This window comes from Pseudoliparis swirei, chromosome 20, assembly GCF_029220125.1.
Source record: "Pseudoliparis swirei isolate HS2019 ecotype Mariana Trench chromosome 20, NWPU_hadal_v1, whole genome shotgun sequence".
In the NCBI taxonomy this organism is placed as follows: Eukaryota; Metazoa; Chordata; class Actinopteri; order Perciformes; family Liparidae; genus Pseudoliparis; species Pseudoliparis swirei.
In genome coordinates this window covers 23,890,623-23,908,065 of record NC_079407.1, presented here as the reverse complement: position 1 = coordinate 23,908,065, position 17,443 = coordinate 23,890,623, and the positions used below count along the sequence as shown (strand labels likewise).

The window sequence follows — 17,443 nt, the reverse complement described above, 5'->3', positions numbered from 1 at the left end:
TGTGGAATTCAACTGCAACTCTGACTATATGGGCTAATAAGTTGACAACTGTGAGCACTAACAACAGATATGTTAATTTTTTAGGTTCATCGTAATACGTGAATGCCGATCATTCTGGGGTCGTGGCTTTAGGATGGCCTGATGGGTGTTAGATTTCTTGCAAGATTTAGTGCCTTTTTTGGGGCTAATGCTGCTGTCTACTTTTAATTTGGATTAGTTGACATTGCTCATTTTTCAGTTGGATAATTTTTTTGAATCGAGCGTATAGTTTTTGCTGATTTTTCCAACGTTACCTGCATTCTTTAAAGTGGCTTTTTTTTTAACGAAAACGTATTAAAGGTGAAAACATGAATTTCCATTTGTATTGCAAATTCGGCAGACCACAATTTACCAACTTAACTTTGCCAGAACAAATCCAGCTGCTTGTGATCCTGATACACTATAAGATATGGATATGTATTTATATCTTAATTCAGGAGTGTTATCTTTTTTATTCGAGAGCGTGACTTATTGATTTTATAATGCTTTCCCTCAAAACCATGCAAAAATCTATACAAGCAATCAAATCCCTGTGCCAGCATACCGGTGAGCAGAAGCAGAGCAAATCAAAGCGATAGGCACAAGTAGGGAAAGGATTATACAATATTAACGTGAAAAACACAAGTTAAAATGTAAACAACACACTCTTGAATAAAGATATGAAAAGAATCTCCATATCCTAATTTTAACACGGGCATGTCATCAGTTTTACGTATTCTGTCATTATCAAAACAATCGTTTAACTATATTATGATGATAAAGTGGTGTAGTAACTCAGTCATCCATCAGGGGGCGCCAAACACCACCTAATTCAGGTGCCTTTACCTGGCTGCTCGTTAATGATTTGTTGGAGAGGGGAAAAGGAGAAGCTCGTATATTCGAGTTATGAGAACCTGAGGTACACAGAAAAGGCTTGTCATGTTTTGAAAAAGATAACTCAAGAGTTTCTGTTTAATTTTATAATTTGTTTTAATGTTCCTGTTTGATCTCAGCTATTTTTTGGGGGCGGACCCTTGATTTCCATCGTTAGAGACAGAACTTCTGGGTCATAGTGATATTTTATGCTCATTTGGACATGATCGCTGAGATAAAGATGAACTAGTTCAGTGCCAAATATATAATTCAATGGGAAACATATATAATAATTAGGGCTGTCAATCGATAACAAAAATTAACTAATTAATCGCGATTAATCGCAATTAAAAGTTAAAGGTTAAAAGTTCATTCTTTTTAAAGACCAAACTTCACACAGAGCTGTGTTTTCAAAGAGGCTCCTACCTATAAAGTGCCAGCGAGGTATTTAATATTGTGGATGATAAATTGTTTCTTCAGTGAAACATCAGATTAGTAAAAAAAAAAGAAGTATATTGAGACCCCATTGGTCCTGTCATCTTTAACACTGAACAACAGAACCAGTGGCCTTGGTGACTGACTGACATTCAAATATGTCACGTTAACCCTCTGGAGGCTGGGCTCATTTTATACATTTTACAACAACAAAATTCACCTTTTAAAGGCGTTTTCATATGACACATACCCATGTGTTCTACATCAAACATTCCAGAACAATCTCAGCTCTATTCAATGAGGCTCATTGTCCTCACGCCGTGTTCTCTGCTCTCTGACAGGCTGCTATAGAGCCTCACCTGTGAGGTGGGAGGTCCTTTGTGATTTACTGAGTGTTCATTGGTTGTTTTTTCCCCAAAATATTGACAGACAAACGGATTGACCAATCACGGTGAAGGTTTCGTGTGACGAATTCTTTCCGCGCCGCGTCACCCGACACGTCGCCCCTCCGTTCCTCTGTGTGTCAGAGGGGGAGACGGGAGGAAGGAGGAGCAGGAGGAAACACGACTGATTCATCCACGAGTTAAACTCATTTATGATCCTTATTTTCGCGGAGAAATAATTGTTTTAAAAACGGAAACAGTGTTACACCGTACTGCCGCGGCTTGACACTCGGTTTGAGTGTAAAAACTTCAACGAACACTGGAAGTAAACAAAGTTGCGTTAATTGCGTTAAAATATTTTAGTGCGTTAACGCGGCCAAATTAATCGCATAGATTAACGCGTTAACGCTGACAGCCCTAATAATAATAATATATGTTAATGCAAATAATAGTGTGACGTCGATGGTTATTTAATGTATTTCGTATTCCTTTTCATTTGTCAACCTAAATGTAATCAGGTAACAATCGTTAACAACTACTGATAATCACATTCTGTAACTACCTGGATTTACAAGTTCACTCAGTGTGTTATTTACTTTGAGCTCCCCTCATTGGCTGTAGTCCTGGCTGAGTTAACCCCATTGGCTGTACATCTGGCTGAGTTAACCTCATTGACACGTTACTTGGCAGAGTGAGAAAGCCAGCCCAGCAGCCTCCCCAAGGTCCTAGTGCCTGGGAATTAAATCGTTAAGTATGATGATAGGCTATTGGATTATAATTTGAATGAGGAGAAAAAATATAAACCAGAACCCGCGCACATATGTAGCATGTTAGAGTTATAAATAACGTGTCTGCGGTGGCTGGGGCGTGGTTAGGCTCAGCTGTGGAGGGGTGTGGGGGAGTGGCTCAGGGAACAGGTGCGGGGAAGAGGCCTAATTGGCCTCAGCTGCAGGGGATCAGCTGATTAGAGTCTCTGCCCGTTATGAGGTTATCACGTCCGCTTCGTTCTTACCGATGCTTATAAAGAAAGGGTGGAAGAGAAGCAGGGTAAAGAAAGGGTAAAAGAGAGGCATAAAGAAAGGATAGAAGAGAGGCAGGATAAAGAAAGTGTGGAAGAGAGGCATACAGAAAGGGTAGAAGTGAGGTAGGATAAAGAAAGGATAAAAGAGAGGTAGAAAGAAAGGGTAGAGAGGCAGGCTAAAGAAAATGTGGAAGAGAGGCAGGAGGCAGGATAAAGAAAGGGTGGAAGAGGCAGGACGAAGAAAGGTAGAAGAGAGGCAGGATAAAGAAAAGGTGGAAGAGAGGCAGGATAAAGAAAAGGTAGAAGAGGCAGGATAAAGAAAGGGTAGAAGAGAGGCAGGATAAAGAAAGGGTAGAAGAGAGGCAGGCTAAAGAAAGGGTAGAAGAGAGGCAGGATAAAGAAAGGGTAGAAGAGAGGCAGGCTAAAGAAAGGGTGGAAGAGAGGCAGGATAAAGAAAGGGTAGAAGAGAGGCAGGATAAAGAAAAGGTAGAAGAGAGGCAGGCTAAAGAAAGGGTAGAAGAGAGGCAGGCTAAAGAAAGGGTGGAAGAGAGGCAGGACGAATAAAGAAGATGGACCGGTTTAGAAGAACGACTGGAATGTGGACGTGGACAGACAGGAAGAGAGAGAACTCTGCGTCAGATCTTCACAGTCAGGACAAATCATTTTATTTAGACTGGTGTGAAGCGAGTGAGAGAAACAGAAAGGAAGGAGAGGAGAAGACGTCCTTGGGGATCCTAGCCCGTCCACGATGGGGAACGGTGAGTGTTTCAGCTGGAATGCTTCATTTCAAATATGTTCACAGTGACGTCTTTAAAAAAAAGCTGCTCTGCGTGATCCAGCTTCATTTGTGTTTTTATTGCAACTGCAATTTATAACTTATATTTAAAGTGTATTTTCACTATTGTCATGAGTGATGGGGTGAAACTGTAAACTATAACATATATATTTTTAGTTTAGTCGTAAAGCTTTTCTCCGCCTGCCGCCGCTGATACTTATGCAGTTAGGAAGGAAAATGAAAAGTGCATTAAAGAGAAGTTTTTTCATGTTTACATGCAGTTGTCAGCTGTTTATGTTTTAAAGTTCACCTGCGCAAAGGTTTCTTTCCCAGAGATTGATTTCCCAATCTCATTTCATTAGTGAATATTTATTCTCGATGAACAGATGCAGCCAGAGTTGGTAACAATTAATATCAGAACACACTTCAATATCCTCAAGATCTTTCTTCAAGATCCTGGCAAACTCAGCACTTTGTTTTTCCTCTGTATATTTAGTATTTTAGTTATAGTATTTAGTATTGTTGTTGTGTTTTATTTTTATTTTCTATTAATGCTCTGATTTGCACCGATCCTGAAATGTCCCCACTGTGGGACTAATAAAGGTAAAATAAAACAAAAATACCTTTTAGTCACTCAGTTGGCTGGTTTATTGTTCTTCAAATGTCTGTAAAATGATCCTTCTTATAATCTACCTCTCTGTATTTTTATATTTTTTAAGGGGTCAGCGTAAACTCGACGCCCGTCGGCATCGCCATCGGCTTTGTGATCCTGGGGATCCTCTTCACCATCGGCATTGTACAATTCTGCTATAAGTACAAATGCAAACAATGCTGCAAGAAAAAAACAAAAAAGGGTGAGCAGAGCTTCAGTGAGTCAGTTCACCACCCAAACAAACAAACAAACAAACAAACAAACAGGTGTTCTCGTGCCATTGAGCTATGTGGTTTGAGATATGCATCACAGGGTTGTTGACGCTGAAGAATACAGACCTCTGTGCACACCTTTTATAATGTGGCAACTACTTCCTGTTGTTATACAGCTGGTATCTGAGGTAAATGTCACATTTTGGGAATCTAGTGCGGGGCTCTCCGAGTCAAGAGTTTAGAAATAACACTATAATAAGAAAGAAAAACACAATATAATATATATATATATAAATTAAAAAACACAAACAGAACTTTGTCACGCTTTGCATTTTTCATTTATTTATTTGTTCAGTTTATTTACACCAAAAAAAGACTGAATCAAATGTGTAAAAAAAAATATATAAAAGAAAACATTATGTAGAAGGTGCTAATATGTACAAGAACAAGAAAGGTGCTTGTATGTACAGTTTTGGATACAGTTTTATATTACCGATATAAATAATATGTCACATATTGATCATGATGAGTGTAGTGAGGTATAGTGTTGGGTTATTGCATATGTTTCAATAGTTTTTGTTTTGCCATCAGGTGTTTCGCTCTTTGCATTTACCTCCATTATATTGAGGTGGAAACACAATTTCCAGATATATTTATCTTAAAATCTGCATCAATAAAACCAAAATGATCTGGTTGGTTTTGTTATTGCCAGTGAACCAGACTTTTAAAATACCTTCATTATTTAAAACTGGCATGCAGATGCATTTGGTTTGTCTGCTGAACAATATAACTCATAATCGAAACTACAATATGACAAATCCATCACGCTGCACAGGAAATGCACCGGTACTTCATCTCCTCTTCTTTCTATATAGGGACATCTCTGAAAGACAAAGTGTTCAAGTAAGTTCATTTTCTTTTAAATTAAAGTTTTATTTACTTGTATAAATGCTTCACAGTACATCTCTTTATCTACAGGAAAGTTGGCTTAAAGAAGTCTCCTCCCCCCTTCTCCATCTCAGCAGTGTGATAAAATGACTCCACCCGTCGTCTGTCCTTCCCTATGTGTCACCTATCTTGTTTTTTGTATTCTAAAATGATGGTGTTGATTATTGTTTCATGTTACGCTGTATTTTCGTTATCAGTGCAATATATAGTACAATTAAGAGTTACAACATGTATTTTTCTTACAAGAAATACATGCTTATATTCCTGTTTGGGTTGAAATAAATAAATAAATATATATATATATATATATATATATACTGTGTTTCAATATGGTAGAAACGGAATATAACCTAGTTTGAATAAACGGTCTCTTACTGTTGTGATTTAACGTTTTGTCATTGTAAAATCGACAGACTTTTTTTTACAGTGTACGTTATCCATTTCTGTTTGTATCTTGCTGCTATAATTCTCATTCATGTTTTTTACCTGAATACAGAAGAAGAATATAACGTTATTTTTACATTGTCCTGACAACAGTGCTCACTTAGAAAGAGGCCGTGACATGTTATATAGATATATATATATATACAGGACTGTCTCAGAAAATTAGAATATTTATGAAGTATGGTATTGCAACATTATTCATTAAAACAGTATGCATTCTGGATTCATTACAAATCAACTGAAATATTGCAAGCCTTTTATTCTGATTTATTGCTGATTAAGCTTAAGAAAACTCAAATATCCTATCTCTAAATATTAGAATATCATGAAAAAGTATACTAGGGTATTAAAGAAATCACTTGAATTGTCTAATTAACTCAGAAACACCTGCAAGGGTTTCCTGAGCCTTGACAAACACTCAGCTGTTATAAATCTTTTTTAACTTGGTCTGAGGAAATATTAAAATTTTATGAGATAGGATTTAGAGTTTTCTTAAGCTGTAGCCATAATCAGCAATATTAAAGAATAAAAGGCTTGCAATATTTCAGTTGATTTGTAATGAAATGCATTTTTTTTTATTTTGCATTACAGACAGAAAAATATTATATTCACAATATTCTAATTTTCTGAGACAGTCCTGTATATGTATGCACAGTTATATCCTTATGTAAGTAGAATGGTATTGCAACATTATTCATTAAAACAGTATTTGCAATAAACATTTATATACTGTGTACTTGCAATCTTATTTAATCAGTTTAGTTTAATAGGTTTCGCTTTTTGTCATCAAAATGGTCTCAGTTTGTTTTTGTACACGCACACACACACACGTACACACACACATACACACCACAGAGCATACATTCTGCTACAGATTAGAATAAACTATTGAGGGGAAAACTAAATATCAACAGCTTAACCACAGAAGCCCTGCAAGTGTTTTTTCTTGTACGCTGCTCGGGGCTCGGTGCTTTCTAGTTGGGGAAATTATGTCTCATATTTTTTTCTTCAATGAAACTAAAAACATGTTTTTCTGTATCTGATGTTTTTTTTAATATGAACTGCTGCAAAAAGGGAAAGAAAAGTTGAATTCTTCACTCAAAAACAACAACTAATTGAAGCACACAATGAAAATAAGCATTAGAATATTTTGAGTATGATTTTAATTATTTTAAGATGACTTCAGGCTTCCTTCTGTGCACAGAACACACGTGGCAGATGAGCCACTTACGGGACTGCAATGTTTAAAAATATTATCTTTACATTTCTTCAATGTAAATTTATTAAAAGTTAAAGGTAGACCTTTTATGCTTCGGCAAATTTTTATTTATTTATTGTATTTAATCTCATTGTGTCACTCAAAGTTAAGAATTGCCACTCGTGACAACAAACACTTCCTGTAAACGTTGCTCATTTCTGAATCTCAAACATTTTCATCAACTGTTGGAGAAACTTTTGTTTTCCATTTTTATTTCTGCAATGTGATTCATTTAAAAAAATAATAACCATCTACAGCTGCGCTGATTTTCACTCGACACACACACCGTGTTTTATTCGGAATTTATGGTCTCAAAATGGCACAGTAATTTAATTATAATACTTTCCCTTCATGCCGATACAAACTGTAATTACACATTTCTTGTGGAATTTAGACCTCCAAAGTAAAATGTAAATCATGTAGAAAATCTAATTTTCAGAGTTTTGTTTTTAAATCAAATTATCACAAAGTAGCACACCAAGTGAAGTACTGGTAGCACTGCACATAAACAATCAGGATAGGGCACCTAACAGCAGCCAAACATGGAGGGGTGAAACACAGACGATGAATTATCATCTATATTTTGTGATCATTACTAAAGTTATTTTTACACTTCGAAGAAGGATTTTTAAAAATTCACATTTAGAATTTAACCAAAAAGCTGCCTCACTTCCCCTGTAGTCAAGTATTTTTTTAGTAGGTCACATGATTTCCCCACCGCTGACATGCTTCATACAAAGTGCCATTTTCCTAACAGCATAAAGTGAAGATATTACATCACTGATTTACATGTTGTGTATGTGAAACTTCCATATTTTCTCTATTCAATGTGAAGCAGGATTTTTTTTAACTGAGTCGAAACCTGTAAGAGGAAGTCGTTTGTTTCTGATATCACTTGAATGCACCGCTGTGGTTCCTGTACATATTATTTGCATATGGGGATCCCAAGTACAGCAACGTTACATGTCGTATTTTCCCATGAGTCATCACTCTGTTATTTCTGGGTTTCCTCCAGTCGTGGTTTCTGAAATCAACACATCGTAATGTTTTTTGTGTGAATGTAGAACATTTGCAGAATATTCCTGAGACAGTTTCTTTTAATGACAAACACATTAATCCACAATGAACTAGAATGGGCACTCGGTAGAGCGCATACCTTCGCATATCACAAGATTGGGCATAGAATTATGAACATTTTGGCATTAGTTGCATGCCAATTGGATAAAAATTGATGGTAAAAAGATGTTGACCTTTTCATGACCTTGGCCTTGACCTTTGACCCGATTGATCCCAAAATCTAATCAAATGGTCCCCGGATAATAACCAATCATCCCACCAAATTTCATGCGATTCGGTTTAAAACTTTTTTTGTTATGCGAATAAACACGCATACAAATAAATAAATAAATAAATACACGGCGATCAAAACATAACCTTCCGCATTTTCAATGCGAAGGTAATAACCAATAAAAAAAATATTTAAAAAGGAGGTAGAGATGTGTTATTTAGGCTAAAAGGCATATGAATGTCACTGATTTCACAACATGTGAATATAACGAAAGAAATGTTTGCACGACGTAAAAAAAAAAAGGCTAACACGTATTTTTTTACTTTGTCCAAGAGGTGAGAAAATAAAATAAATAAGCACGGTTACAGACGTTGTTTGCCGTAGGTGAGAGAAAAGAGAAGTCACAAAAATGCCCGCGAGCATGTGACCGTGAAACTGTTTCTCACGCCATGCCAGTTTCACTTCCCGCACCCAGCAGTGAAGTCAGTTCTGAATATACCCAGAGCGTGAACACAGCGTTTGACCTCATGTTCTCCATCTACGCTCCTGAGACTCCAACCGACTGCTGCCAGCCGGGTTTCCTTCCTGTGTTCACCAACCAGCCTGTGGCTCTTCACAGGTTTCCTCTTCTCTCCTCAAATGTTCATTCTGGAGCAATTCCTCTACAAAATGCTGACTCATGCTTCTATGTCATGACTCGAGTTATTCATTTGAAACTAGAACGGGCACTCGGAAGAGCGCATGCCTTCGCATATCACAAGATTGGGCATTGAATTATGAAAATGTTGGCATTAGTTGCATGCCAATTGGATAAAAAGAAGATTTTGACCTTTCCATGACCATGACCTTGACCTTTGACCCGATCGATCCCAAAATCTAATCAAATAGTCCCTGGATAATAACCAATCATCCCACCAAATTTCATGCGATTCGGTTTAATACTTTTTGAGTTATGCGAGTAACACGCATACAAATAAATAAATAAATACACGGCGATCAAAACATAACCTTCCGCATTTTCAATGCGACGGTAATGATTGCTTCACGACGGACGAATAAAATGATCCAATATGAGAGTGGCGTCAGTCGGTCTTCAGCTGTACGTCGCAGAGAGAAAGAGTCGGCTGGTTCGTGTTGAAGTCCCGCCCTCCGTCCACTAGGGGCGGCGGCGATAGAGCGGTGAGCAGAGGGAACGTCTCCGCCAAATGTAAAAAAGTGGTTTCCGAGTCATCCACCACGACGGTGTCCATTTGTGTCCTTTTAGAATAACTTGAAAATGTCATCGGCCCTTTGAGAGAGTCCACAAAATCACACGAGCCGCTCAGTCGTCCGTTCTCGACAGGCAAAGCTCTGTATTGTTTTACGCTTTCCACTTCGTGGTGGCCTCGCTCGTGGCACCACGTGCACCGTCCTGCTCCCGAGCAAATGCAGAACTGAAGCCCCGCCCTGTATCCCACGAACACTTCTGGGAAGCATCCGATTGTACCGCTCCTCCTCATCATCGTCGCAGACTTCAATCCTCACGGAGGAGGATGAGGGGGCGTGGCTGCGATAATTAACCCTGGCAACCAATAGAGATCCGCCGTCTTGAGCTTCCCGATTCACGGAAGAAGAATGGAGCCCCGCCCCTCTGTCGGTGTCGGTATCTTCTTCTCCCAGGCTCCCACAGTCGCTGTCCTCGTGTCTCATTGGAGGGCTTCCTGGGCCGGTCGGAGCAGAATTGGACTCGATGCCCAAGCCGCTGTCCGTGCTGGTCCTCCTGTCCTCCTCTCGGTCGTCCTCGGTTACCGGGTCGTCGCGCGCCACTTGATCTTTGACGCGGCTTTTCGCTTTCTTTTTGTCGCTGGACAGGAACCATCCTCTGTCTGTCACCACCTCCATCGGCCCTTCTCCTACAGAGAGTGGGAGCCAGCCACTTGCAGTCGATTTCTGGGGGGAAGTAAAGAAGAAAGAGGTGTTTTTATTATTATTTATTGTTTCAACAAAATCATGTTTAGGAACAAAAGTAGCGATGACCAACTGAACCATATCAGCAAGGCTAATATCAAGAATGGGATGCAACTAAAACAACCACCTGTTGGTTCTGTTTTCCACTAAAATATCTCTTATCTTAACAAGTTGTGTCTTTTCTGTCCTACAACCTTATTTATTTATTAATTAATGCATTGATCATAAACTTGAGGATCAATCGTTGGATTAAATAAAGAAAAATAATGAAAAAAACAGCATTTATGTTTTTTCTTCTTCATTATTTCATTTTATTTATTTTTAGATGACATGTATGTATGATAAATAACAAACACCTCCACATGAGGCGTCACATGGAGGTGTTTCTATTAAGAAAATGCAATAAATGACCATGTGATGTGAAGGCTGTTGTACTTATTGGTTAATATCTGAGAGTTGACTACAAGTATGTAAGTAAGTAAGTAAGTAAAGTGTATTTATATTTTGCACTTATTACAGACAAAGTGTCACAAAGTGCAGTTCAGTAGTCAATTAAAACAATGTCAACAGTTAAAATAGCAAAGGACAATACACTGTAAAAGATGTTGCAATAAATAAATAAAAAGATAAAGATAAAAAAGCAGACCATATAATATTTAAATGAACAAAAACGATACTGTTGAATCTGAAAATCTGTAGGCTTTCCACAGCTTTGGTGCTGTAATGTGTCGTAGTTTTTAAATCTACTCACCAATGCAGCAGGCTTGTTTTCTGGACGCCTCAGGTAACACAGGAGGACGGTTGCCACGATGGCAACGCTGACCAGCACACCCAGAACAGCTAAGGATGACACGGCAATGAGGAACCACTCTGGAGGGGGCACAAAGAAAAAGATAGTTTAATAATAGGAGCAAAGGTGTTTTCGGTTTTGTAGATTTAAACTTCTATCATCTTGCAACACAATCTTTCAGACTTTCATTTTCGGCCAATTTTGTGAAATGTGCTTATTTAACTCCCGCCAAGACAAAAATAGAAACTACCACTAGTATAACTGCACAAAGATTGAAAATGTGGGAGAATAGATTATTGCTATTAATCGACATTTTTCATGATGAGATGTCTTTAAAAGGCGTTTTTTGTTTGACCAGCTAAATTATTTTTCAATCCGTGAATGTATTATGTCTTTTTTTCAATGTTTATCTTAAATAAATCGATTAAACTCACACCACTAATACCATTACTACGTGTTGCTTACCTTGCTCTGGGAGCAGCAGACACTGTTTCATCTCGCAACACAATCTTTCTTTCAGACTTTAACTTAAGTGAGATTTTGGGAAATGTGCTTTTTTAACTTTGACTAAAATAGAAACTACCACTAGCATAACCACACAAAGATTGAACATGAGTGAGAATAGATTATTGCCATTAATCGCCATTTTTCATGATGAGATGTCTTTGAAAAGCCTTTTTTGTGTCATCAGCTAAATTATTTTTCAACCCGTGAATGTATTATATCTTTAAAAAAAAATGTTTCCCTTAAATAAATCCACTAAACTAACATCACTAATAACAATGTGTTGCTCACCTTGCTCTGGGAGCAGCAGACACTGTCTCGGGGACACGCTGCTGGCGGTCGGCGCTCCGAGGCCCTCGACCCGGATGCTGACGCAGTACTCTCGCCCCCAGCCGAGAGAAGCGAAAGACTTGGTTCTCCGATCCTCCCCCACGTCGTCTCTCAGGTACGCCGTCGTGTTCTGTCGGGTACAGAAAATGTAGTCGCCAGGCAGGTTACGGTATTGTTTGGACCGCATTTTACTAAATAGCCTGGGATGAGTAGGGTGGAGATGGTTTTTTGACATTAAATATTGTAAAATGTTTTATTGGGTCAGGCCCAATTAGGTTAATTAAATCCCAGACAATTGTAGAGTCGGGTTCTCAACTTAACATCATTGAAAATGTAGCCACTGATTTATGAACTTTATTAATTATTATTATCTTTTTTAAAAAGGGACCATGTACAGTTAAAATATAAATGTCACCATTTGATGCTCTGAACCAGATTGTATACGCAGCTAATGTGCATACAGTCTCTTGACAGACCATAATAAACATAAAACAATAACAAAAGTATATGTGGCAAAATACATACAATGAGATGCTACAGCACAGCACATTAAAAGTAACTAATAAAAACCATCAAAACTATTTAAATAATTTTTACAAATTGACAAAGTTAGATACTTCTGTTGAACAAACTATTTAAATAATAGTGCAGGTCTGTATATTAACATTTAACATGTTTTTTAAGAGTGTTTCTATTAGTTTACACTTCTGTTTTTGAATAGCAATGATGGGTTGGTGGTTAGAGGGGCGCTGCTGTACAATACCTTTTCATGCTGTCCTGTCTCCTCCAGGTTTATGGTGTAGATGAGCCCATAAGGAAATATTTTTTTCAGAATGGGTTTTTCATGAACATAAACGGTCAGAGTGCTGGAAGTCGCCCACAAATTGAATGACGGAGGCTGTAATTCACCTAGAGGACCCGAGAGAGAGGTTAGAAAACACACCTACGGCAAAACAATACAACGTACTAACCATGTGACGACTATTCCTACTTGTGTTTGGGAGGAATTTCTTGAGTGTCCACACGGACGCGGCATCTCCTGAAACCAGCTGAACTTTGACCTTGTACCCAGAGCGATAGTCATGGACAAGGCTGGTAAGGTCACAGTAGGTCGTATTGATCCCGGTGCAGCCGGCCATCGCGGCCCATTCACCGCTGTACCTGCAGTGGACAGAAACACACCCGTCACTCACTGGAAGGAGCTGAATATGTTTTTAAAAAAATTAAAAAATCAATGTGCAAAAATAACAATGCAAAGAAAAAAGTATTTGATTTTTAAAAATAATATTGATTAATTAATGTAAAGTTTTCTTCTTTACAATTGTAATCTGATTGAAACATACACACACAAAATGCAAATACTTGTTATTTGATCGCTGTATATCATATTGTGCATTATCAATAAAGTATACACTACCGTTCAAAAGTTTGGGGTCATCCAGACAATTTTGTGTCTTCCATGAAAACTCACTTTTATTTATCAAATTAATTGAAAATTGAATAGAAAATATAGTCAAGACATTGACAAGGTAAGAAATAATGATTAATATTTGAAGTATTAATTTTGTTCTTCAAACTTCAAGCTCAAAGGAAGGCCAGTTGTATAGTTTATATCACCAGCATAACTGTTTTCAGCTGTGCTAACATAATTGCACAAGGGTTTTCTAATCAGATATTAGTCTTCTAAGGCGATTAGCAAACACAATGTACCATTAGAACACTGGAGTGATAGTTGATGGAAATGGGCCTCTATACACCTCTGGAGATATTTCATTAGAAACCAGACGTTTCCACCTAGAATAGTCATTTACCACATTAACAATGTATAGAGGGTATTTTTGATTAATGTTATCTTTATTGAAAAAACAGTGCTTTTCTTTGAAAAATAAAGACATTTCTAAGTGACCCCAAACTTTTGAACAGTAGTGTATATATATAAAAAATATATATATAAAAATAAAAATAGGACATTTCTGAACAAAGTTTACGATGTAACTGAAATAAAAGTGCAACATACTTTGCCATCTGTATGTTGTACTGGGAGTCTGACGGGGCGTCCGCAGGATGTCTCCAGTGCGCTATCACCTCCCCATCCAAAATTTTCACAACCAGATTCTCAGGCTGAGGCACGCCCAGTCCTGTCATATAGTAAATGGGGGGAATACATATTCAGCACATTTATATTTATATAAATGAAAAACAGTTTTTCGAGTGGTCGAGGGAGAAGACATTTGTTCTTGTTTCCAGATTTCCAGACTTTAAAAAAATCGTAAACCGGCTGATCTGTTGGAAGGATGTGGTCGGAAGAAGAATAATACAAGTCTGGTGGACGGAAAAAAAAGAGACGTTGCAATCTTGCAAATCCTTGATGGGATCTCTGATGATGATGACAGTGTGGGCTGTCGTCTAGGAAACAGAGTTTCACCAATTACCTGTGGGCTTCATTCAGTGAGGTCATTCTCTGTTTCTTCTTCCACCTGATGCTTTCATGATGGAAACCATAATGTAAACATATGGGTTTGGAAATAAAGTTTCATTGGAACAACGCATTTTTTTTACAGAATATCTGTAATTGACTGACAGTGTTTCACATTAAAAATTCCAGTGAAGATATTTTAAAGTAATTAAAATACAAAACTTGGACGTCAAAATGCTGCTAAAGATGTAACGTTTTTTTTATAGTTCTTAATTTATAAATGATATGCTGTCTAAATGTTCTTTGTTGTTAGCTGTTTTGCACTTTATTACTATTATTATTACTCACTTTATGTTGCACAAGAGAGAAACATACTTTCGATCATCTGTATGTTTCCACAGATTGACAATAAAGGTGACTTTGACTTTGACTTTGAAACAGAATAAACAAAAAACAGATACAACTTAAACTGTGTAATAATAAAAAAGGTTAATTACCTGACACACAGTGTGTGGAGACAATCAGGAAGACAAGAAGTGGTGTCTTATTATTAATATCCATATCTGGTATCTGGAGAGATATCGTCATTCAGTCGTATTCCATGTAGTAGCCAAAGAAATCCCTTATTCCAACCATCAAGGAAGTAAATACATCTATAGAAAGATCTTTCTTCCACAGTTTAGATCAACATGAACTTCTTCATACATGTATTCAGTCGGGGAGCAGCTCTTCTCTCACTGCCTGTTCATCTCTGGAAGAAATAACCATACGTTTGCCTTATTATTTACATAGATTGCCCAAAATATCTTCCTCTCTTGCTCAACCCCGCCTCCCTCTCGCGTGATGCACTTCCTGTTGGTGACGCCGCAGCTATAGTTTCATCTCTTACCTTCCTCTGTTTCTTTTCCTTTCCCCCCTTCTCCATCGAACTGTCGCTGTACGTGGAAAAGAGAAGCCTGCATGGATTCCCCCTTTCACTTTTAGTTTCCGAATGCAGATGTTTGATGAGAGGGGCTTTCTGTGTGTTTTTTAAACACAATTAATTCCACTTGATAGTTTCAAATTTAAAAAAAATATACAATCACATGCAGCAGACACATATTGTCTTTATTTGCTCCTGATTAGTTTGTGTGTGCGTATCTTTTCCTGTAATAATCTGTGTCTGTAAAACCTCAGAATAAATAAAAATACACATTTCTTTCCGGGGTAATTTGGATGAATATGTTTGAGAAGCAAAACAAACAGGTGAACCATTACTTGAGTTGTGCCATTAAGAGGGGCAGGCCTGACCTTTAAAAAAAAAAAAAAACGTAGGTGGAATATCTGTATCTCTGTGGTTTTCTAAAAGGAAATGAGTGATGTAAAGGTTGTTGAGGGTGGATGTGAGCTGCTCGCAACATTTCTCAGAAATGTCATTCTAATGGTCGCCACCATCATGAATCCCAGGAGTGTCTGAGAAATGTACCTTCATGGGCGGCTGAGGATGAGTGGTCTTCCCCCAACCACAAGGTAGCCGTCTCGATCCCCGCTCTTCCCATGTTGAAGTGTCCTTGAGCAAGGCACTGAACCCCCAGCTGCTCAAAAAGGTGAACAAATCCTCGTGCCTCACTCACTCAGAGCTGAAATGCTTTCACGCATACACACAGTACGCTGAGGGATGGAAACGTGTCAGCAGCGAGCAAGAGAAGACGGTCGGCACTTGATGCCGAAAGGTGACAAGTCTGCAGGTATGATTATAGCAGGTACTTTTGGGGTAGAGAAAAATCACAACAATACTACGACAGGAACGCTAGGACAAGACGGGCCCTACCAGTAGGAGCTATGGCCCGTTTCCAGCTTCCCACAGGGACATGGGAACCCGCAACAGTCGTCGGGCCAGCAGGTATCCAGAGGTCACATGTATAAAAGTGGCGCAGATCCGGTAGTTCCACCAAACAACCACTAGATGGAGGATGAGGATGGAATATGAGGACACCGAGGACCGGTTTGTCATAGTAAAATGCCATTTAGAAACAAACAGATTCTTTTGTGGATGAATATTTGTGGTTTATTCATTCGCTTCATTTACACTGGAAAGGGGGCGTGGCTTATCCCAGTGGAAACGGTTATAATAACCGCCACGGAAGAAATGACCATTATTTCTGCTTTATAGCCTTCTTGTTGTGGAATTCCCACAAACGTCGGAAGATCAGATGCCTTCGTGACTCATAACATTAATAATATATATATATATACATCCATTTAAAAACACAATATATATATATAGATAGATATATCCACACACAATTCAAAATAAAATTATTTTTAAAGGATAAGTAAAAAAGCAGGGTAGTCATATTTTGTTTGACTTTAAAAAAAAAATGATGAGCAAGAACAGCTGCTATTCCGATCACAGAAAGACCGTCCTCCGTCCTCCTGTCCTTTGGAGTCCGGAACAAGTCTGGAGCCTACTCAGTGTACTTAGAATTGATAAACGGCCCCTGTCCCTCTTGTGTCCCCTGTTCGTTCCCGGGGCCCTAATTCTCATACGTAGGTTTAAAAAAAAGTCCTATTATGTCCTATTATCCCGCTTAAATTAACGAGATGATTGACATCAGGCTATCACGTTTTCTCAATGACTCATCCGCCCTCAAACTGTCTCGCTAATTAGAACCAGACGTCGGTCCTCAGGATAATTGCGCGTGCCCGTCCGACTTCAAAAGGGGGGAGGGTCGATCACCGAGCCCATGATGTTCTACCGGTAAGAATGGAAAATAAAGTGAAAGGAAGAGCCGCATTCTTCTCTGTTACGTGTGTGTGTGTGTGTGTGGGCAATGGGCGTGGCTTCCTGCACCTGGCCTCATCTCCACACCCAGCGCCGCCGGTCCCATAACGCGCACTACGCGCTTTGCGTACATCAAATTCCTTCCCGTTAACACACCGCGGCTTCCCGCTCACCAGTTGCCAGATTTTCTCATCGTTTCCAGTGGTGTTGAGACTCTCGGCCTCTCTAGTGTTTGGATCGCTCTCGTTTTGTGGGTTTTAACTCACCTCTGTTCCCGGTGCTCAGGATTCCCGTACCTGCACAGCTGCTCCGCGCTGCAGCTCACGCCCTGTCCAGGCACGCGCACAGACATGTTGGGGGGAGGGGGGGGCAGGTGCCCAAACCC

At 38.7% G+C, this 17,443-nt stretch overlaps 1 protein-coding gene across 1 annotated transcript; it reads right to left on the bottom strand.

The window, feature by feature from the left end:
• Positions 1–7,211: 7,211 nt before the first annotated feature.
• il10ra (interleukin 10 receptor, alpha) lies at positions 7,212–14,855 on the bottom strand. Its single transcript, XM_056442061.1, is given in 8 exon segments — positions 7,212–9,786; positions 9,788–10,236; positions 11,006–11,124; positions 11,840–12,008; positions 12,642–12,787; positions 12,870–13,039; positions 13,896–14,016; positions 14,792–14,855. Coding segments are annotated over 8 exon segments (1,635 nt in total). The 3' UTR covers positions 7,212–9,389.
• Between the last annotated feature and the right edge of the window lie 2,588 nt (positions 14,856–17,443).